Here is a 24,411-nt window from a genome sequence, read left to right on the forward strand (position 1 = left end):
CTCTCAGTAGTTCCACATCAAAAGCTTCCCAGCAGACCAGACCTTCTAACACAAAATCAGGGTCAAATAAGACATCCGGATCCCAATCACTCAATCTAGTGATCATAGAATTTGGGTATTTACAATTACCACTAGAATGTATGGACATTCTTAAAGAAGCACATGGACCCACAACCAGGCAATGTTATGCAGCAAAATCGAAACATTTTGTTTGCTACTGTCAAACACAAAACATTGACCCTCTTAAGCCAACAGTACAAGAGATTGTTTGTTATTTACTACTTTTACAAAAAGCAAAACTAGCTTTCACATCCATTCATATACATTTAGCAGCCATAACTGAAGATCTTCAAAACAGACAGCCCATTTCTTTGTTTAGAATTCGAGTTATCAAAGGATTTATGGAAGGACTTAAAATAATCTTTCCACCAAGGATTCCTCCAGCCCCACCCTGGAACCTTAACATTGTACTCACAAGGATTATGGCTCCCCCTTTTGAGCCCCTCTACTCCTGTTCTCTACAATTTCTCTCATGGAAAGTAGCTTTTTAGACGCTATCACTTCCCTTAGACATGTCCGTGAGCTCCAGGCTGTAACTTTGGAAGATCCTTTCTTCCAAGTTCATAAAGAATAAAGGGGGTCATTCTGACCCTGGCCGGCGGCGGAAGCCGCCGGCCTGGCTGGAACCGCCAGAATACCGCTGCGCGGTCAAAAGACTGCCGCAGGTATTCTGGGTTTCCCGCTGGGCTGGCGGGCGACCGCCAGAAGGCTGCCCGCCAGCCCAGCGGGAAACACCCTTCCATGAGGATGCCGGCTCCGAATGGGGCCGGCGGAGTTGCACCCGTCGCGATTTTCAGTGTCTGCATGGCAGACACTGAAAATCTTTGTGGGGCCCTGTTACGGGGGCCCCTGCAGTGCCCATGCCATTGGCATGGGCACTGCAGGGGCCCCACGACACCCCTTACCGCCATCCTGTTCCTGGCGGCCAAAACCGCCAGGAACAGGATGGCGGTATGGGGGTCGGAATCCCCATGGCGGCACAGCAAGCTGCGCCACCATGGAGGATTCCCCAGGGCAGCGGGAAACCGGCGGTACACCGCCGGTTTTCCGTTTCTGACCGCGGCTGTACTGCCGCGGTCAGAATGCCCATGGGAGCACCGCCAGCCTGTTGGCGGTGCTCCCGCGGTCGTTGGCCCTGGCGGATTTTACCGCCAGGGTCAGAATGACCCCCAAAATGTATTAAGAACTATTCCAAAATTCCTTCCAAAGGTAGTTTCACAATTCCATATCAATCAGTCAATACAATTACCAGTTCTTTCCCCAACCAGATTCTGTGGCAGAAAGGTCTCTACACACTCTTGATTTTATATAGGCAGAACAACAAAAGAGTTTAGGAAAATAAAACAACTTTGTGTGGCTTTCTCAATGCCTCATAAAGGACAGCCTATATCTAAAGCAACTATAAATAGATGGATAGTCAAGTGCATTCGAATTTTCTATAATAAAGCCAAATGACAATTACCTGTACCACCTAGAGCACACTCCATTAGAATGAAAGGTGCACCTATGGCATTTTTAGGTAAGATAACTGTAGCAGACATTTGCAAAGCAACAACATGGTCTACACCACATACCTTCACAAAACATTACTTTGTAGATCTATTTGCATGTCAACAAGCAAATGTTGGACAAGCAGTACTCAAAACACTCCTTCAAACAATTGCAACTCCTGCATGCTAGCCACCGCTTTATGGAGGGACTGGTTTACAGTCTATGAATAGCACAGCCACACATGCTGTTGAACGGAAAATGTTACTTAGCAATGTCAACTCGCGTCCAGGGAGGATGCATGTGAATCTACAGCACATCCTGCCACAAACCAATGTTTTCTGGTTGATAATATTTTCCTTCCTCTTCCAACACCTCCACCACTCATGATCTTTGGATGCAGGACCTGTTGAGGATGCCTTCTCCCATGTACAACCCACTCTGTTTCTTTTTCTTTTGCATTTGATGTTTTGTCCGTACTTTTTGTCTGCTATTGTTCACTTTTCATATGTTTTGCAGCAAAGCAGTCTCTGTACAGCATTCATGACCTTTTTAGCAGGAGAAAACTTGTGGTAAATGTTTAGAAAACTACTGCTGTTTTTATGCTAGAATTTGAAAAAGTGACTTGTTTAAAGTAGTTACTTTAACTTAAGTATTTTTCTCATGTCATACATATTCACAGACATCATGAGATGACCACAAATCACTAAAACATAGTGGGCCACTCTGTTCTCCATAATGTTAATCATTATAAATTGTTGACGGACCTGTAGTTGTACCCAGAGTGACATTAGTGGACAAACAATGCGTACGTTGATGGCGTCAGAATGGAGTGACCATGTAATTGAAGGAAGGGTTGTTGTTCTGTGATTAAATGATGATCAGTAAATTGGCTGCATAATGAGAGAATTTCATTTTAATATGTCAGAAATAAAGTCTTTTTAAAATGTCTTCAAAATGAAAAGGAAAGGTAGAGATGGTATAGGCAGGGTGAGTGTTATTGCATGGTAAGGAGGGATTTGTACTGAATTAAAAATACAGTTGGTCAATGAGAAAGGCATGCAACATGCTTATTGGGATGAATGGAATGTCTGAGAGTTTGTATTTTGTTGACAAACCATATACACAGGTGATCACACCCTATTTGAGAAACTGGATCCTTGGATGCAAATAATTATGTACGGGCATGACTGTTTGGAAGGCATTTCCAGGTTTTGGCCTTCAAGGTGTGATTTTCCCAGAATAAAATATTTTTATGGAAAAACAGCTGTGGGGTTGTGTAGGGCAATCAGTGATTCTTGTTTTCTCTTGTCTTTGGTGATCATGTCCTCCGGCTTCCAATCTATGATTGAGTTATTCCCGGCTTTAAGGGTGGCATTGTACAATATATTTGTTTTGGTCACTTTTGTAATCAGCCAGGCTAGACTTTGTACCATGGAGTTTAAAATAGGTCTTCTCTTATCTAAGTCTTATCTATTCGTTTAAACCTTCATGATTGTTGGGAAGGCATACGGCTGCTAACATTGGAAATTAAATTAAAAAAAGAGTTTTTGGCAGGTAGGAAATAGAAAGTGATGTAATCGGCAAAACCAGTGCATGGATAGGCCACTCACTCTTTGCTGGTCTGGATCCAAGGTGGTGCCCAATGAGAAATGTTTCAAGTTTCCTGGATCCAATGTAATGGTTGGGAATAATCAATAGGAAATATTACCCTAAGTAAGTAACTTGTATTTTCTGACTTTAGTTTTAGGTGATCATTTACATCATTTTAATGTATAGTTCAAGGAACTACAACAAGACATTATCACCGTGCCTAGGCGTTTCTTTTTGTGCAAAATGCACAATACCAGGAAATCATCAATCACAGGGAGTACGTATAAGGGGAATTTACTACAGTGGACTTTGCTTATACATTTCCTTAGTTTTGAACATATAAGTGCACTAAATAAAGCTGTATTTCTGAATGAAGTTTGGGTAGCGTGTGTGCTATTAATAGCAATAGGTTAGGTCATCAGTTGCCATAAATGTCTTGCTGGTTACAAGACAACTTATCCTAAAATGGATCACCAGCTTGCATATGTTTTGGTGTTGCACCGTTTATCCACACTGAGTATTCAACATCTTCATTTGCATGCAGAGTTTGCAAAAGGTTTATAAAGCTAATAGAAACCATGTGATGATTGAGAATTAGGTCTGATTTTTCTCTTACATGACGCTATGCAGTAGTGTTTGAGAGCACTTTGATCACGCCAAGCAAATAACACAATTACTTTAAATCAAAGTGATCTTGCTTGCTGTTAATGATTCTGCATGTTAAGCTAAATAATAAAAGAACAACAGATGTGTGTCTAATTTTCAGATGCCTCTGCTACCTATTGCTGTACTCAAAAGGATTGTGAAAAACCGCAAAAATCTACTATTAAAATGTCTAAGTTAAAATGTACTCTATTTTTGCTTAGTTCCACCCTGAACAACTTAATCAGGACGTTAGCATGGTTATATTGAAAATTGTTTGTGCCTTTGAGATTTGCTTATTTTGTTTTTTCTTATTTGTTTTAGATTGGAATGTTGACTGTGAAAGCTACAAATCAAAAGGTACAGTGTAACTTTTAATACACCTTGCATTTACAAACAAATGTTAAGAGAAATGTTCTCATTTATGTTGCCTCATTATTTGCTTTTGCTTGTTTTAAATATAACAACCCAATCACTTTTTGCTCAAGACATTCTTTTATTACAACATATTGCAAGTTGCCACCAGTTTGTTGAGACCCATAAACAGCTTAAGCGTTTAACATCAAATCAGTTTCATACCCATATGCTTAAATTGTGCATCATCCTCTATTCCTTATAGGAATTAGTCACTTGCAGACATAGCCAAGGATGAGAGGGAATGATGGTTGGTTAGTAATGACAGGAACAGATCTACGGCTAAGAATACTAGAGAAGCCATAAAGGTTACAGACTAATTCAAAGTACGAGTCCAAGCCTGTTGGTAATCTTCCTTTATAGGCTAAATAAAGAAATAAATTATGCAGGTGTTGGTTAACTTGATATCACATAGATATGTTTCACAAACCCTACTGGTCAAATTAAGAATGTCTCTGAGAAAGTGCATCAAAATAATTATTCCTTTAATGCTGTGAAATGCCCACAGAGCTGCAGATTTCCCTGATTGATAATGCTAGTGAAACGCCGCTGATGCCACCAGGCTAAGCACAAAGCCCATCTGGATGATGTGGACCCTGCAACTTGTGATAGCTTATCATTCTTGCTATTGAGGTGGTTGCTGATGCACCTCAAGCATCTGCCTTGTCATAAATTATGGTGGCTGGAAGATCTGATAAAAGCTGTCACACCAGGTTTGAGCGCACAGCCCCATATGACACTCAAATTATTTTAAAAAAATCTGTTGGCGAAGAGTATCTAGTAAAACAATATGAAATTACAGGGAGTACAGGTTTTCCAGTCAACTGTGGATGTAAATGATTGAATGTTTAATTTGTTAGTATTACTAGTCATTAAACTAGGTGCTCCAAAACACTACTGGGATTGATCCATCTACTCAGTATGTGGAAAACAGTTCTTTATGCACCTCATAACTTAGAAAACAATAAAAGAAGATATCTAAAAGACTTTTTCAAACATGCCTGATACCTTTGAAACCAGCAGAGAATACAGGGAGGTTCATTTATTTTTGCTATTAAAGTCCGACAGTACAAGAGGAATGGCAGAAGTGTGTACACCAAGTACCATCCGAGTGCCCAAAGCTTTGTGACTCTCAGGCAGGTGTGTAATCATTTACTCAGTGATAGGTAGATAAAGTTGATAAAATTGTTTTCAAGGATAAAGATTGTGTTTACTATGTTTATGTGGAATTGGATGGCTGGAAGAATGTTTTCCATGTGTCCCAGGGACACCAGTCTCTGGAGAGGTTTCAGTAAAGGAAATTACTTTTATAATGGGAGAAGCCAGAGGACATTAAGCCTTCTCAAGACTCTTGGGACAAAATCTCAAACCCATTACTCCTGTAATTTGATTGTGTGAATTTTGTTTCTAGCCTCCATCATGATTAGCATTTGAAATGCAAAAGGCCTCTGGAATCATACATACTTTTGTGGTCAGAAGTGTAAATGCAAACATGTGAAACAATCTACCTCCTATCAAAGGGAAGGATCAAGCTTAGGTTGTTGGGACAGCAGAAGGAGATTATTGAAGCAGAACTAGCAAGGCCTTCCTGAGGTATGAGCGCAGTTGAAAATGTTACTGAACCTTTGGAACCTACTGAAGGGTAGAGAACTCATACTTGTGTTCTTCACCAAATAGTTGACCATTGCAGCCTCCTTTAGAATACTGGGCTCCTGTTCTTTCTGAAATCAGATCCCTGTCATTAGTTTAATCTGACTGCTGACTGATCGATATGGTGGCAGTCCATGTCAGGAAAATCATTGGGAGGAGCATGATAAAAGATTATTTCATTGCTCCTAGGCAGTGTAAACACAAGCTAACGTTGTTATTGGTGCCCAGCTCCTGTAGTTGTCAGAATAACTTAGGAGTGTGTGAGGCCTTTACTGAATTCACCAATTGATTGAGAGTTACATTGGATACCTCCTATAATGCCGCTTCAGCTTCTTTAACCAGGTTTGCATGCCTTCTATCACTAGTCCATCCACAAGTAATGATTTTTCTAAGTAAATCACCTTTTCGGTAGTATTTCCAAACATTCAAGTTTATTCCCCTAAAGTAGACATGCCATTTGTAACATTCTGTTTCAAATGAAATAAATCTGGCAATGGACAGTTATAAACAAGAAAAACCCCTTTTTTGGCTTTGTTATGGGAGAAGAACTAAAAATGATGGTGCCTGACAGTATTCAGATATTAAAGACAGAGATAGTGAATAAAGCACAGACTGCAAGGAACTATTCAGAACAATAAAATGTGTTTGTAGTGGTAATCCTTATGGTTGATGAGAAAGCTGCTGAGTTTTCATGACTACAGCCTGTCTTAAAAAAATGCCCTTCTGATCAAAATGTTTCAAGATGTGTCTCTGTGTCGAAAGATTAAACATTTAGCTTGCATACAATTTTCTTATATATGATTTGAACCTACATTTCGGCCCCCTGTAGTGATAAGGTGGAAATAAAACTGTTGTTTAACAGGGCCTTGAAATCACCAGTTGGCCCAGCATCAACAGCCTGTGCGACAATTTTCAGATATCTGATTTCCTTGTATAGCAGAAATAGCAAAATATAGTGCAAAGTGTGCATGATATTTAAAGAAAATGCTGGAATCTCAAGCAATTAAAGTAATATAAATCGTGGTACCCCTGTGAACTGTTCGAGCACATGAATCATTAATCTGACTGTGCCTCAGGAAGTTGAAGGAATGGTAGGTTTAAGATCCAAAATGTAAGCACTACTAAAATTTGCTGTATTTGGTTAGTTCTGCAACCAACTGTAACTCCCTGGTCCCACCTACATGCACACACGGTGAACTTGTTGTGAACTCACATGACATTACAGATAAACTCACAGGTTTTAATATCAAATGTCGCTGGTGACATCACAAGTTACATTATCACTGACATCTCTAATAGGGCATCATATTTGACATTGTATAAAGATGAGCCGGCATTTTCACTGAGAGTATGTAGATGTTCTTAGAATGATTACAAAACCATATCATTTGCCGCTTTCCATATCACCAGTGATGCAATCAATGATGTGAATGTAATGTATGGGAGCCAAGAAAACTCAATTGAGAATGAGAATTACGATTGTATAGGTCAGTGTTTAGTGGCAAATTTGCAGTGTGTTTTAGGTCAAAGCCAAACACAGTGCAGCTGTCTAATTTGCTAAAGACATCTTGGGGACGTTCAGAAAGCTTCCCTGGGAATGCATTCTGCTCATTGCTTACCATTGTGCTTGGATGTGTGCAAGTTGTTTTTCTTCTAAGAAAGTCTTTCGAGACACAAGGTAGAGTGGTCACTCCTCTTGCTGGAAATGTGCATGGTCATCAACTCCATCGTCAGATTATTTTCTACTACCGTCGGGTTCAGACGTGTGCTCCCCTGCTCCGGTTTGACACCATTGTTGCTCAATCCTTTCCAAACTTTACAGTCAGTATTGTTTTCGATCGTGGTCTCCTCAGTCTCCCTTGTTTGTTCATTAACATCCACTTTGTCAGGGCGACTTGAGTCGGCCAGGCCAATGCAGACCTTTGCCCTTTGGGGCAAGGCTTTATACATTCAATGTTCCCATCCGCACCATGTGTTGGAATTTTGATTCTGTCCTTGCTGCCATGCCAAGTACCCATCCACTGATCTCAACCAGGTCCGAAACGTGTACCTCTCCCCTAAACATGAGGACGCTACCTGTGAACCCTTCTGGCTATTTTGGTTGAAGAAGACGCAGCGTTACCGATGAGCTCGACACCCTGAGCTGTCCCACCATGGCGTCCAAGATACACCGGACCTTTTCAGATCCAAAGACCTTCAAGAGGAGGTACAAGCACAGGTGTTGGCTGCTGATATCATCTTCCTACCCCCCCCACAGGACAGCTCCAAACAGGAAATGCAAGATCTTACGCCTGGTCAAGCCATGGAGTACTGAACCCCCTAGACCTCCACCCCGACCCCAGCAGACCACCACAAAGGGTCGCCTACCTACTCTAGACCAACCAGAGACTATCTTTGGGCCACCATTGCCTTAAGGCTAAGGTCGGCACTGACCGGTGACATCGTATACGTCCAGCCTTGGCTCTGCAGTGAATCAACAGCACATAATACACACTCCTGATCTGTCTCCTCCAACTTGTTGAGCTGATCTTTGGAGCAGAGACCCGCGCATTGAAACACCGTTCCACTTTGGTGCCAAAAATGCCAGTTTCGGACTCAAAACCCTCAGCACTGAAAATACTGGCATCAAAAAGTTGAACATCTGAGTCGAATCTCTTCACCTTCAGCAAACATGAACATGCCTCAGAGACTGTGGAGCCAGTTTTTGGACAACTGCAAAAGGAAATAGACTCCAGATAACAACACATTCTAATACACCTGGACGCTGGTCGTATCATTATAAACCCTACTCTTTCCAGTGCAGAGCTAGCAAGAGCAACGAGACTATTATCATTTGAAGAAACTTTGGAAGTTTCAACACCAGCAAAGAAGAGAAAGAGGTGGACAAAGCCACAAGCCCGGTGCACTTCAGCCCACCACCAACCCCTTCTGCGCATCACAGTCACCATCGCCTCCACCTATAGAACACACACCATATTCTCCAGAGAGTTTTATCCACTCTTACTCAGGGGGTGGAGGGGAGGCAGATGTTTTTTTTTAACCCACAACACGACAACCCATTGTACTTGTATGACGCAGTCCCACCTACGGATACAGACCCCGATCTGAATCACTCTAAACCAGAGGTCTTCAAACTTTTTGATGCCGGGACCCCCTCTTAAACAAAATGTGGGTGTAAGGACCCCCTCCTGATAAAAATGTCTAGAACCTGGTACTCCTCATCATCAACAATAATAAACATCCCCATTTCGCCCAGCAAATCATTTTTACTGTGAGGAAATAATACTGAACAGTGTTTAGCAAACCAAAGATCAGTGAGTGTGGGGCGTGGTCAAGGGTTTGGCTAAAAACAAAGGTCATAATTTATGAGGAATTGACGTGGGGCAGCACCGCAACTCTTCTTGCTAGACTGCCCCACGCCAATACAAAAGGGCAGGAACGGACCGTATTTATGAAATACTGTGCATTTCTGTCCTTTCCCCTTGTGCTGGCGCACAATTGTTGCTTAGTGCCAACATAGGCAGGATTGTATTTGTGCAGGAAGGGGCAGCTTCCTGCGCAAAAACAATCCAGAAAGGCATTGTACCTCTTTCTACATGTGCGGCAGAACGCAACACATATGGAACGAGAAAAAAACAAGGAGAAATTTAAACATTTCTCCTCATTACGCCTGCTCTGGTGAGGCGTAAGGTTTTGGCACTGCTCCAGTTTACGTGATTTTGTAAATCTGGGGCAGCGTCAAAATCCATCTGGGTTGCATGGGAACCCGTGGAACGCCTTCTTGACGCAAAGAAAGGCAATGCAGCGGCTTGCGCTGCTTTGCCTTACTCCATATCTACAAGGCCATTCAAAGCCACTCAGGGTGGCTTTGCGTCACCTCATAGATATGATTGAGAGGCTTGTGTCGCTGGAGAATCAAAAAAGTGATGCTCCAGCAGCACAAGCCTCTCATAAATAAACCCAAAATATTCTCTAATTTTTTTTAAGTCTTTCACTGCCAGGTAGCTACATATAAAATAATAGCCAGCTGAAATGAAAAATAAATAAAATAAAGTTCTTACTCATTGGGAAATGCACTGTAGTGCATTATGAAACCTCTATTAGTTAATGCACTGCAGAGGTCTGTGTTTAACCGGAGAGCAACAGAACTAAATCTTTGAAGGTACAGTTGAGAATAGTGACTTGTGTATTTTTTGTGCCATGATGTCACAGCCTGTGACAAAAAGCACTGTGAATATATAAAAAGGCATTATTTTATACTTGCATTGCACACAGTATAATATAGGCCACTACAAAAAGGTTTATTATAAAACTGTGCTTCCAAAATGTGGATTTAAGTAATATCAGAGCATATGGAATACCTTTTTTTTTAATAGCTGTCCCTTCAACACCTCCAGGTGAAGTGAGCTGTGTAAATACAATTACAATTAAAACGCATGCACTTCACAGCTCAGTTGTTAACTCTTCGCACTACCCCTAAAAAAAAAAAATGTTTGTCCTCACAAAGCTTTGATCATTTAAAGCTGCTCCCAAGCACCCTTTACATTTGCAAATCAGCTCGTAGAGCACATTTGCTTTTCATTCAGGAAGCAGAAGCCCTGGGCTGAAAGTCTCCTTAGCTGTCTGTACAGCTTTCACAGCACAGGAGACTCAAATTAACGTTCAGCTAAGGCATTTTAAGGATCAGCTGTGGGAATGTGCGACCCCCTTTCCAGGTCTCCACGCCCCCCCTGGGGGTCCCGACCCCCAGATTGAAGACCTCTGCTCTAAACCTTCTCAACCAGTAGACACTATCATATATCCAACATAGTTATTGTCTGGAGCTCATTTCCATACCTCTAAACATTTCACCTCGCAAACACACTCTCTTGTCACAACATCAACAGTTGCTTAAAGAAGTGGAGGCACTCTTCAAAAAAGGGGCCATAGAACCAGTGCCCCGGTGCCAGCAAGGCACCTGGGTTTACTCATTATACCTTCTTATCCCCAAGAAGGACAGGTCCCTAAGGCCAATCTTGGACCTCAGACGTCTAAATGAATACATTCTTTCAGAGCACTTTCACATGATTACTCTTCAAAATGTCATTCCTTTAGACTAGAACAAGGCAACTTCTTGGTCACACTCGACCTGAAGGATGCCTATTTGCACATTCCTCTTAGTCTGGCTCACCGCTGAACCCTTAATAAACGGGCAGCAATTCCACTTCAAAGTGCTGTCCTTCAGGGTCACAACTGCCCCCAGGGTCTTCACCAAACACCTGGCAGTAGTAGTGGCTCACCGGCACAGACAAAACATACACGTCTTTCCATATTAAGACAACTGGCTTATCAAAAGTGCTTTCAACACACTCAGGCCACAATAAACCTAATTCATGAATTAGGCTTTGCCATCAGTGCAATCAAATCCCACCTCTAACCTCTTCAAATACAACCCTACCTGGGAGCAATCCTCGACTAACAACAAGGGTATGCTTACCCCAATGCTGAACAGATTCAATCCTTCCAGGCGCTCATCCCACAGTTCCCACCTCATCAGCAGATAACTGTGAGGACAGTCCTGCATCTCCTCGATATGATGGCTTTATCCATAGCCTTAGTACCTCATGTCTATCTCAACATGCGCCCGTTGCAAGAGTGCTTAGCGCTGCAATGAACTCAGACGGAGGTTCAATGGGACGATCTAGTGGTGGTAGGTCGCCAGGATTGCCACTCTTTACAGTTTTTGAACATCAACAATCTCCTAAAAAGGATGGCCTTTCCTAGACCCAGTTCCACAGAGAACCATAACAGACGCCTCCCTCATGGGTTGGGGGTTCCCATTCATAAAAGATCTGACTGTCCAGGGATTATGGATACCCAGTCAGAGACATCTTCATATCAATCACATGTAGCTGCTAGCTGTTCACCTAGCGCTCAAAGCCTTCCTTCCCCAACTGATTGGTAAGGTAGTTCTGATAAAAACAGACATCATAAATGCCATGAATTATGTAAAGAAATGCCTCCTTGGCATGGTTACCCCCTGACTTTTTGCCTTTGCTGATGCCAAGTTATGATTTGAAAGTGTGCTGAGGCCTGCTAACCAGGCCCCAGCACCAGTGTTCTTTCCCTAAAACTGTACCTTTGTTTCCACAATTGGCACACCCTGGCATCCAGGTAAGTCCCTTGTAACTAGTACCCCTGGTACCAAAGGCCCTGATGCCAGGGAAGGTCTCTAAGGGCTGCAGCATATCATATGCCACCCTGGGGACCCCTCACTCACCACAGACACACTGCTTGCCAGCTTGTGTCTGCTGGTGGGGAGAAAATGACTAAGTCGACATGGCACTCCCCTCAGGGTGCCATGCCAACCTCACACTGCCTATGGCATAGATAAGTCACCCCTCTAGCAGGCCTTACAGCCCTAAGGCAGGGTGCACTGTACCATAGGTGAGGGCATAGGTGCATGAGCACTATGCCCTACAGTGTCTAAGCAAAACCTTAGACATTGTAAGTGCAGGGTAGCCATAGGAGTATATGGTCTGGGAGTCTGTCATACATGAACTCCACAGCCCCATAATGGCTACACTGAAAACTGGGAAGTTTGGTATCAAACTTCTCAGCACAATAAATGCACACTGATGCCAGTGTACATTTTATTGTGAAATACACCCCAGAGGGCATCTTAGAGATGCCCCCTGAAAACATACCCGACTTCCAGTGTGGGCTGACTAGTTTTACCAGCCTGCCACACACCAGACATGTTGCTGGCCACATGGGGAGAGTGCCTTTGTCACTCTGTGTCTAGTAACAAAGCCTGTATTGGGTGGAGGTGATTCTCACCTCCCCCTGCAGGAACTGTAACACCTGGCGGTGAGCCTCAAAGGCTCACCCCCTTTGTTACAGCGCCCCAGTGCACTCCAGCTAGTGGAGATGCCTGCCCCCTCCGGCCACGGCCCCACTTTTGGCGGCAAGGCCGGAGGAGATAATGAGAAAAACAAGGAGGAGTCACTGGCCAGTCAGGACAACCCCTAAGGTGTCCTGAGCGGAGGTGACTCTGACTTTTAGAAATCCTCCATCTTGCAGATGGAGGATTCCCCCAATAGGATTAGGGATGTGCCCCCCTTCCCTCAGGGAGGAGGCACAAAGAGGGTGTAGCCACCCTCAGGGCTAGTAGCCATTGGCTACTAACCCACAGACCTAAACACACCCCTAAATTGAGTATTTAGGGGCCCCCAGAACCTAGCAAGATAGATTCCTGCAACCTAAGACGAAGAAGGACTGCTGATCTGAAAGCCCTGCAGTAAAGACGGAGACGCCAACTGCTTTGGCCCCAGCTCTACCGGCCTGTCTCCCCACTTCAAGAAAGACTGCAACAGCGACGCGTTCCACAGGGTCTAGCGACCTCTGAAGCCTCAGAGGACTACCCTGCATCTAAAAGGACCAAGAACTCCTGAGGACAGCGGCTCTGTTCCAAAGAAGAAACATCTTTGCAACAAAGAAGCAACTTTTAAAGACAACAAGTTTCCTGCCGGAAGCGTGAGACTTTGCACTCTGCACCCGATGCCCCCAGCTCGACCTGCGGAGAATCAACACTACAGGGAGGACTACCCGGCAACTACGACCCCGTGAGTAGCCAGAGTTGACCCCCCTGAGCCCCCCCCCCTGCGACGCCTGCAGAGGGAATCCAGAGGAACCCGACGCCTGGTAAAGACACTGCACCTGCAGCCCCCAGGACCTGAAGGATCCGACCTCCAGTGCAGAAGCGACCCCCAGGTGGCCCTCTCCCTTGCCCAGGTGGTGGCTACCCTGAGGAGCCCCCCCCTTGCCTGCCTGCTTCGCTGAAGAGACCCCTGGGTCTCCCATTGAACTCCATTGCAAACCCGACGCCTGTTTGCACTCTGCACCCGGTCGCCCCGTGCCGCTGAGGGTGTACTTTTTGTGCTGACTTGTGTCCCCCCCGGTGCCCTACAAAACCCCCCTGGTCTGCCCTCCGAAGTCGCAGGTACTTACCTGCTGGCAGACTGGAACCGGGGCACCCCCTTGTCCATTGAAGCCTATGCGTTTTGGGCACCACTTTGACCTCCTCACCTGACCGGCCCTGAGCAGCTGGTGTGGTAACTTTGGGGTTGCCCTGATCCCCCAACGGTGGGCTACCTTGGACCCAACTTTGAACCCTGTAGGTGGTTTACTTACCTGCAAAACTAACCAATACTTACCTCCCCCAGGAACTGTTTAAATTTTCACTGTCTAGTTTTAAAATAGCTTATTGCCATTTTTGTGAAAACTGTACATGCTATTTTGCTGATTCAAAGTTCATAAGTTACCTACGTGAAATACCTTTCATTTGAAGTATTACTTGTAAATCTTGAACCCGTGGTTCTTAAAATAAACTAAGAAAATATATTTTTCTATATAAAAAGCTATTGGCCTGGAATTGTCTTTGAGTGTGTGTTCCTCATTTATTGCCTGTGTGTGTACAACAAATGCTTAACACTACCCTCTGATAAGCCTACTGCTCGACCACACTACCACAAAATAGAGCATTCGAATTATCTCTTTTTGCCCCATCCTACCTCTAAGGGGAACCCTTGGACTCTGTGCATGCTATTTCTTACTTTGAAATAGTACATACAGAGCCAACTTCCTATAAATTATCTCCCAAAGCAGGGGCATACCAGGTCCCCTCAGCTGTCTCAGCTAGCCCAATCCATCTGAAGGTGGGCTCTCTGGTACAACATTCACCTGTTAGTGGAGTATCTCCCAGGAGCAGAAAACAACTTTGCTGATCTCCTCAGCAGATCCACAAGTGAGAGCTCCACTCCCAAGTCCTCCTCTCATACTTCCGTTGTTGGGGGTCACCCAGAAATAGACTTTTTCGCTACAGCAGAAAAGGCCAAATACCCAAATTTCACCTTCAGGTTCCCACACATGCAGTCCAGGTATATTGTACTATGGACAAGTTGGTCAGAGATATTTGCTTATGCTTTTCCACCTCTCCCACTGATAGCATGTGTGCTTTTCAAACTTCAGCAGACATCTCTCATCTCCATCCTAATGGCTCCCTCATGGGTGTGGCAGTCATGGTTCACCACACTGATAGAACTCTCAGTAGTTTCCCACTAGGTACTGCTGAAAAGGCAGGACCTTCTCACACAGAGCCATAAAAAAATCAGGCACCCAGACCTAAGGTCCCTCAACGATCTGGCTCCTGAAGTCCTAGAATTTGGTTATTTAAATCTTGTACAACCTTGTATGGACATGCATGCCCACTACTCGTGCCTGTTATGCAGTGAAGTGGAAAAGATTTGTTCACTATTGTCATTCAAAACACATTGATCCTTTAGCAGCCAAAGTGCAAGACATTGTCTGTTACTTATTTCATTTACTTACTACTGATCTAGCTTCTATATCTATAAGACTAAACCTAGCAGCAGTAGCTGCAACTCTACAAAACAGACAACACACTTCTCTGTTCAGGATTCCTGTCATTAGAGCTTTTCTAGAAGGTCTTAAGAGTCATTCTTCCAGGGTGGCAGCAGCCCCCACTTGGAATCTCAATATTGTACTAGCAAGATTAATGGGCACTTCATATGAGCCCCTCCACTCCTGTCCCCTCCTGTTTTTATCCTGGAAAGTGTAATTTGTTTTTGCTATCACTTCATTCAGACGTGTCAGTGAGCTTCAGGCACCAACTTTAGAAGAACCCTTCTACCAACTACATAAAGATAGGGTTCTGCTTTTTTTCCCAAACTTGACTCAGTTGTGAAAAGGGCTCTACACACCTTAGCTGTAAAAAGAGCTAGTATGTATTATATTAATAGAACTAAATCATTTAGAGAAACACAACAACTCTTTGATGCCTTTTCAAAACCACACAAAAATAGGGCCATTTCTAGATTAGGCATTGCCCATTGGATTGTCAAATGCCTTAAAATGTGCTATGCTAAAGCTAAAAGAACTTTACCTATCACTTGTAGAGTTCACTCCACTCAACAAACAAAAAAGTTTCAATGGCCTTCCTAGGAAGTATACCTATAACTGACATATGTAAAGCAGCTATATGGTCCACACCTCATACATCTGCAAAATATTACTGTGTAGACCCGTCAGCAAGCCAATATTGGCCAAGCAGTTCTACATACACTGTTTCAAACAACTGTAACCCCCCCACCCCCCACCACTTATTGAGGAGGACTGCTTTTCAGTCTGGGCTAAGCATGTGTATCTACTGCCCCACAGGCCTTGAACGGAAAATGTTACTTACCCATCTATTTGTGGCATGTTGTCCTGTAAATTCACATGTGCCCCCTCCACCCTGCCCCCCCAAGACACCTGTGTTTGTTACAGTTACTTTTATAAGTGATCACACATTAATTTAGCATGAACATCTCAATATACTAAGCTATGCTTTAGATTCTATCCTTGACCGCCTTGCAGGAAAACAATCTAACAATGGAGTTGATGACCATGCACATTACTCCAGCAAGAGGAGGAGTCACTCACCTCATGACTTGAAAGACTTTCTTCGAAGAATAAGAACTGGCATACATCCAAGCCCAACACTAGATGGCAGGACTATTCTAAGCATGTGAACCTACAGCATTACATGCCACAAACAAATCCTTACTTGGTAAATAACATTTTCCTTTCTGGCTTTCTATTTGCTAGCTTTATTTGTTTTAGGCTGCCCAGGGTGAGTTTGACCCTACCAAGGAGCAATGCCTTTTTTTTTTTTTATACCAACTCCTCTCGTATTCTTCCATGACTGCTCCTTTCTGTAAACTGACCTGTAAATCTTGTTCTTATCTCCTAACATTTGCTGTACATTTAAAGAAAAAGGTCACATTTCAGACTCTGTCTTACTAAGGGAGCTTGTTCTTTCTCTGACTTCAAAGTGGGAGGATTGTTTGTTAATTGTGACGTGTTAGAAACAAATACATTAATCTGATCAAAGCAAATTGATACACAAGGTGATGTCATTTCCACACATTATCATTTATGCACTGTATAGTTTTATTAGTAAAACTCAGTCTGTGCAAGTGTAATGGTCATGTCAATTAAGAATGTGTTGTCTGTAATAGCAGTGTGCTACCACACAACACCATGCCACTCCACTCTACACCAACCCACGCCAGTGCACTCTACTCTGCACCACTCCACACTAATGACCTCTGTACCACTCCACTCTGCCACTGTACTCTTTGCTACTTCACTTTATACTTCTCTACTCTGCAGCACTGTACTCTGTGCAAATGCAATCTAAGTCTCTCCACTCGACACCACTGCGCTTTATGCCACTGCACTCCACTCCACACCACTTCACTTTAAGCAACTCCAATCTGCTGTGCACAGCTTCACTCTACACCACTCCATGCCACTGCAGCACTGCACTCTATGCCAGTACACTCTACACCAATGCACTTTACTTTGTAACATTCAACTCTACACCCCTGCACTCTATGCCAACCCATTGTACGCCACTCTAATCTACTCTGCAGTAATGCACTCTATGCCACTGCACTGTACCCTGTACAACTCCACTCTACGCCACTTCAGTCCGACTCAATCTGCTCTATGCCACTGCACTCTACACCACTGCTCTCTACGTCACTCTACACCACTACTCTACTCTGCACCACTGTAATATATGCCACTCTACTGTATAGTACTGCACTCTTTGCCAGTGCACTCTACCACTCTAAACTACTGTACCCTGACACTCTACTCTGCAATACTGACCTCTGCACCACTCTACTCTGCATCACTGCAGTCTACATCACTGCACTCTGCGTCACTCCAATCTAAACCACTGCACTCTGCATCACTCCACTCTGCACCACTCCACGCCACTGTCCTCGCTACTACTTTACTCTTTGCCACTGTACACTCCACCACTGTACTCCATGCAACTCTACTCTGCACCACTTCACTCTTTTATGCACCATTCTAATCTATGCTACTGCATACTACGTACGCTGCATTGTACGTTGCTAAATTCTATGCTGCTGCACTCTCTACCATTGCATCTTACATCACTATACTCTGCAGCACTCTATGCCACTCCACGTCACCACACTATACTTTACTCTGCAACACTCAACACCACTGCACTCTACTCTGGCACCACTTTACTTAATGCAACTACACTCAACACCACTTTACTCTATGCCAATTCACTCTATGCTACTGTACTCTGTAACACTGCATTCTACGCCACTGAACTCTACGTCACTGCACTCTACACTGCACCTCTTCACTCTACGTCGCTTCACTCTACTCTGAAATAATCCGTCATTGCACTCTACACCACTTTACTCTATACCACTCCACTCTGCATAACTCCGTTCTGTGCCTCTCTACTCTACGCCACTGCACTCTACTCTACACCACTGCACTGTACTCTGTACCCTATGCCACTCTGTTCTACATCACTGCACTCTATGCAAATGCACAGTACACCAATCCTCTGTCAGTCTATACCACTGAACTCTACAACACTCTATTCTGCAACACTGCACTCTCCACCTCTGAACTCTACGCCACTCTGCCCTTGCATCACTGCACTCTACACCACTGCACAATGCACCACTCCAATCTACACCACTGCACTCTGCAATGCCCGACTCTGCATCAGTCTACACCACTGCACTCTCTACCTCTTTCCTCTGTGCCACTGTACTTACACCACTGCACTCTATGCCGCTCTGCCCTGCACTCTGTTATACATCACTCTAATCTACGCCACTGCAATCTATAACACTGTATTGTACGCTGCTGAATTCTGTGCTACTGCACTCTACGTCCCTGTGCTATGTAACACTCTACACCAATTGACTCTGTGCCACTCTATGCCACTGTACTGCACTCTGGCATCACTGTAATCAACACCACTGCAATCTCCCACTCTACTCAAAACCACTGTACTCTACGCCAATGCACTCTCTGCCACTCTTCTATGCAACACTGTTCACTGTGCCACAGAACTGTTGGCCACTCTACTCTGCACTGCTGCAGTCTATGCCAGTGCACTCCACCACTGCACTGTACGCCACTCCACTTTAACACTATATTCTACTCTGTACCACTCTACACAACTCTATGCTACTGCATCCTGTGCCACTCTACTGTGCACCACTGCATTCTGCACCACTTTACTCTACATCACTGCACTCTATTGTTCAACACTCTAATCTATGCCACTGCATTCTACACTGCTACATTGTATGCTGGTGAATTCCAGGCCACTGCTCTCTACGCCACTACACTCTGCAGAAATCTACAACAGTTCACACTACTCTACTGTACATGACTCCAGTTTATGTCACTCCACTCCGTGACACTGTATACCACTCCGAGGCGCCCTGTGTCACTCTACTTACTATACAACACTCTACTCCACACTTTGCCAATCCACTCTGCGACACTCCACACCTCTGCCTTTTAGCTATGCTGGTGTACAACATGGTTAAAGCACGTTGGCAAAGTCAATAGCTGTTGCATAGGCAAGACCTATTGGCTTTGCCAGTGCTTGTTAGATTTTCATTCCCAGTTATAATGTCCCTGCAACTCGAGTTTGCAGGGGCATCAGTTAGTTTTTGGTGATATAAAAAAACTCTCATCTATTAGTATTAGCTGTCCAATCGTTTTTAGGTCTGACTTGACAATGCAGCTATTTGAGCCCTGTTGGTAATAATTCTTTATACAGAGAGAACTTTGCCTCTGCTCCCAGGAGCATTGCTCTGACATCATGCTTTTGGCTTGTGTTGTATCATTCTGACTTGTAGAAAGTGTTTCAGTAGGAATGTATGGAAGATTCAATCATTACACTTTTTGTCAAATTAAATTATTTACCTCCTGTATGTGTTCTTTCCGGAAAATAATCTTTTTCTGTTACTTTTTCCCCAAACTTGGCAAAGCTAGTAGGTTGGGCTTCAGTGTGCTAAACAATAGTTTGTGCATATCGGGTATGCAGACAACATTTGTGATATGGCTGTGTTTGCATGTGTTAGCATAGCCATAGCTCATAGCCTTTGCCAATTATTGCTTACATTTTGTTCCCTGAAGTTCTTTATTTTTTTATTTCTGTCCAAATCTGATGTAATATAATGTAAGGGACCTGCAAATGGCAATCTAAGCCCCCTGAGGGGCACTCTTGACCACACCTGGTGCAGAGGAGGCTGTATTCTGTTTTGCCTAAACCAGTATGTCTAGGTCTAGGATGATGGTAGCCTTTTCTTAGTAGCTGTATCTTAGGTAGAGGCTTACTGTACCGCTTGTAAATTAAGATCTGTTGCCTATTTTAATGGCCATAGTTGGCATTATGATCTTCTCTGATTAACCTGTTGTTAAGGAAATCAATAGATGATCAACAGTATATTTTTGTGTAAATACTGAACGTGTGTATGGATGGTGAATGCTGAACATGGAAAATGACAAGATCTGCCCATCCCCACTTCTTCCTAATTTTCCTTCATTAGCTCTCTGTGGTTTTCCATTAGGGCAGGTCAACTGAGGTTATCTTTTGTCTGATAGCACATAGCCACCATCACATAAGGAACCAAATATGTATACACTGCTTGGCACAGCAAACGTTGAGCCCTCATAGAAGTAATATAACTGTCCCCAACTTGTGTGGTTGGGAATTTGAATTTCCGGGGTGCTTGGACTGCGACTGCACAGGCCTGCTGCCTTACTTCAGTAATCTGGACACACATGCTGCAGCATCCCTGCATGTCAGGTTTTACAGGAATACATTACAATGTGAGGTAACACAAAAGAGATATGAATCTCACATTTCTTATGTGGTAAACGTTTTTCATGCATCTTTTAAAGTCAGGAAAGGTCAGAAATGGAGAGCATGGAAGGCAGGTACTTGGAGGTTAGCTGACCTGTTAGAATTAGCCTAATGGGGATTCCCTAATTGATTATGGTACTGGACGACAGTAAAAAATTTCATCTTGTACTAGCCAAGGTTCTAGAACAAAACCGACTTTCTCTGCACTCTTGTCAGGTTTCCCTTTTTTGGTTCTCCTCGCTGTCCCTTTGCTCTTACCTTGCGTTCCTCCTACTTTGACGTGTATGCAGAACTTTGAATCTCACCTCCTGTGTGAACCGTATTTTAACTTTGTTACTCTCTGTGTTCCGGTGCTTCAGTCTGGTTTCTTGTTGGACACTGAGCTCATTGTTACTTGCTCCCACAGAGAAAAGGCTAATGGTATTACCAAATAGCAAAAAGAGTGATTTTTATTTACGTTCTGAGAATCTGAGCAGTGTGTTCTATCAAAACGAGTATTTAGCGGTGGTTCTGTGGAAGCCCTGAGCCATTATCCAGTGCTTGCCCTTCACCAGTGTCTGCGGTGCCTCTCCATTCCTCCATGTATCCCTAGATCTAAATTGATAAATTTTACATTTTGTATTTCAGTTGGAGTGGTTGGATGACCGGGATTCTCACAGACCTCATTTAGATACTATATGTTCGATGGCATCTGTCGCTGTAGATACGCATGTTCTGCAATAGCTCGCCATCTGGTGTTGGGCCGGAGTGTTACAAGTTGTTTTTCTTCGAAGAAGTCTTTCGAGTCACGGGACCGAGTGACTCCTCCTTTTGTCTCCATTGCGCATGGGCGTCGACTCCATCTTCGATTGTTTTTTTTCCGCCATCGGGTTCGGACGTGTTCCTGTCGCTCCGAGTTTCGGAACGGAAAATTAGCTAATTTCGGAAGATTTTCGTCGGTATTGTTGCGTTTGGGATCGGCGTACTTAGATTCCACACCGCATCGAAGATCGAAGAGCTCCGGTGCCCTTCGGGGTAGTTTTTCGATCCTCCGTCGGGGCCTGGTCGGCCCGACCGCGTGCTGAAGAACGCCGATGGAACGGACCCCGTTCCGTTTCTGCCCCAAATGCCACAATAAATACCCCTACACAGACCAACACTTGGTCTGCAACCTGTGCCTGTCACCTGAGCACAGCGAAGACACCTGCGAGGCCTGTCGTGCGTTCCGGTCCCGAAAAACACTCCGAGACCGTCGAGCCAGAAGACTTCAGATGGCGTCCGCGCCGACAGCCCAACGGGAGTTCGAGGAACAGGAAGAAGAAGGTACCTTCTCGATCCAAGACTCAGACTCCGAAGGATTCGACGATACACAAACCGTGAGTAAGACGTCGAAAACCACACAAAGAAACATTTACAAGGCCCAGGGGACGCCACTGCCACCAGGCCATGGCTCGACCCATAAATTCGGTGACCGACGGTCGGCACCGAAAAAGGCCCAAACAGTGCCGAGATCGTCCGACTCCGGTCGAGACACCGGCACGCAGCCTTCTCGGGACCGAGAAAGTGCTGGAGACAAGCCTCGACACCGAGATGCCGTTGTGGACACGGCTCGACGCCGAGACAGCGGCACCGAAACAGATCGACGCCGAGAGGTTTCGGCCCCGAAAAGGAAAAAAGTCACCTCGGAGCCGAAAAAACACGCAGACAAAGTTTCGATGCCGAAACAAACTGCAAGCGACCCAGCTTCAGGCTCTTATACAGAAGAGCACTCGCTAACCTCCCAAATGCAAAAGCATAGGTTTGAGGAAGAGCTACAAGCAACTGATGTGGACCATACGCAAAAGCGTATCTTCATTCAGCAGGGGACAGGAAAAATAAGCACCCTTCCCCCCATTAGGAGAAAGAGAAGGTTGGAGTTCCAGACGGAACAAGCACCACAACCAAAAGTGGTGAAAAGAGTTACACCACCACCCTCTCCTCCGCCCGTGATTAACGTTTCACCAGCACAAACTCCATCACACTCCCCAGCTCACACCACCATGAGCCAGGGTGACCAAGATCAGGACGCATGGGACCTATACGATGCCCCAGTGTCAGATAACAGCCCGGAGGCATACCCTACAAAGCCATCTCCACCAGAAGACAGCACCGCGTACTCTCAGGTGGTGGCTAGAGCAGCACAATTTCACAACGTAAGCCTCCACTCAGAACAGGTCGAGGATGATTTCTTGTTCAACACACTCTCCTCCACCCACAGCTCCTACCAAAGCCTGCCTATGCTCCCTGGTATGCTCCGGCACGCAAAAGACATATTTAAGGAGCCGGTCAAAAGTAGGGCAATCACACCAAGGGTGGAAAAAAAGTATAAGCCGCCTCCTACGGACCCGGTTTTCATCACTACACAGCTGCCACCAGACTCTGTTGTTGTAGGAGCAGCTAGGAAAAGGGCCAACTCTCACACATCTGGAGATGCACCACCCCCAGATAAAGAAAGCCGCAAGTTCGATGCAGCTGGTAAGAGAGTCGCAGCACAAGCTGCAAACCAGTGGCGCATCGCGAACTCCCAGGCACTACTTGCGCGCTATGACAGAGCCCACTGGGACGAGATGCAACATCTCATTGAACATCTGCCCAAGGACTTCCAAAATAGGGCAAAACAAGTGGTTGAGGAGGGACAGACCATCTCCAACAACCAGATACGTTCCTCCATGGACGCTGCAGATACAGCTGCACGGACAATTAATACATCTGTAACTATCAGAAGGCATGCATGGCTCCGAACGTCTGGATTTAAACCAGAGATTCAACAAGCAGTTCTCAATATGCCTTTTAATGAAAAAGAACTGTTCGGTCCAGAAGTGGACACAGCGATTGAGAAACTCAAAAAAGATACGGACACTGCCAAAGCCATGGGCGCACTCTACTCCCCGCAGAGCAGAGGGAATTACAGCACATTCCGTAAAACGCCCTTTCGAGGGGGGTTTCGGGGTCAAAGCACACAAGCCAGCACCTCACAAGCAACACCGTCCACTTACCAGGGACAGTATAGAGGAGGTTTTCGGGGACAATATAGAGGAGGGCAATTCCCTAGAAATAGAGGGAGATTTCAAAGCCCCAAAACCCCTACTACTAAACAATGACTCACATGTCACTCACCCCCTCCACACAACACCAGTGGGGGGAAGAATAGGTCATTATTACAAAGCATGGGAGGAAATCACTACAGACACTTGGGTTCTAGCAATTATCCAACATGGTTATTGCATAGAATTTCTACAATTCCCTCCAAACATACCACCAAAAGCACAAAATTTAACAACACACCATTCCAATCTCCTGGAGATAGAAGTGCAGGCACTATTGCAAAAGAATGCAATCGAATTAGTGCCAAACACACAAATAAACACAGGAGTTTACTCACTGTACTTTCTGATACCAAAGAAGGACAAAACGCTGAGACCAATCCTAGACCTCAGAGTAGTGAACACTTTCATCAAATCAGACCACTTCCACATGGTCACACTACAAGAAGTATTGCCAATGCTAAAACTGCACGACTACATGGCAACTTTAGACCTCAAGGATGCTTATTTCCATATACCAATACACCCATCGCACAGGAAATACCTAAGGTTTGTATTCAAAGGAATACATTACCAATTCAAGGTACTGCCTTTCGGATTAACAACCGCACCAAGAGTCTTTACCAAATGTCTAGCAGTAGTCGCAGCACACATAAGAAGGCAGCAAATACATGTGTTCCCATATCTAGACGACTGGCTAATCAAGGCCCATTCGTTAATAGAGTGCTC

General features: G+C 44.5%; 1 protein-coding gene across 1 annotated transcript in view; it reads left to right on the forward strand.

Annotated features, from left to right (window-relative positions):
• The window catches only part of PPP1R21 (protein phosphatase 1 regulatory subunit 21), a 448,835-nt gene that overhangs the window by 336,598 nt on the left and 87,826 nt on the right, over positions 1-24,411 (forward strand). The window contains exon 18 of the mRNA XM_069234042.1: positions 4,108-4,143. Coding sequence (XP_069090143.1) covers positions 4,108-4,143 — 36 coding nt within the window. The remainder of the gene's footprint in view (positions 1-4,107; positions 4,144-24,411) is intronic.

This window comes from Pleurodeles waltl, chromosome 5, assembly GCF_031143425.1.
Source record: "Pleurodeles waltl isolate 20211129_DDA chromosome 5, aPleWal1.hap1.20221129, whole genome shotgun sequence".
NCBI classification, from domain to species: domain Eukaryota; kingdom Metazoa; phylum Chordata; class Amphibia; order Caudata; family Salamandridae; genus Pleurodeles; species Pleurodeles waltl.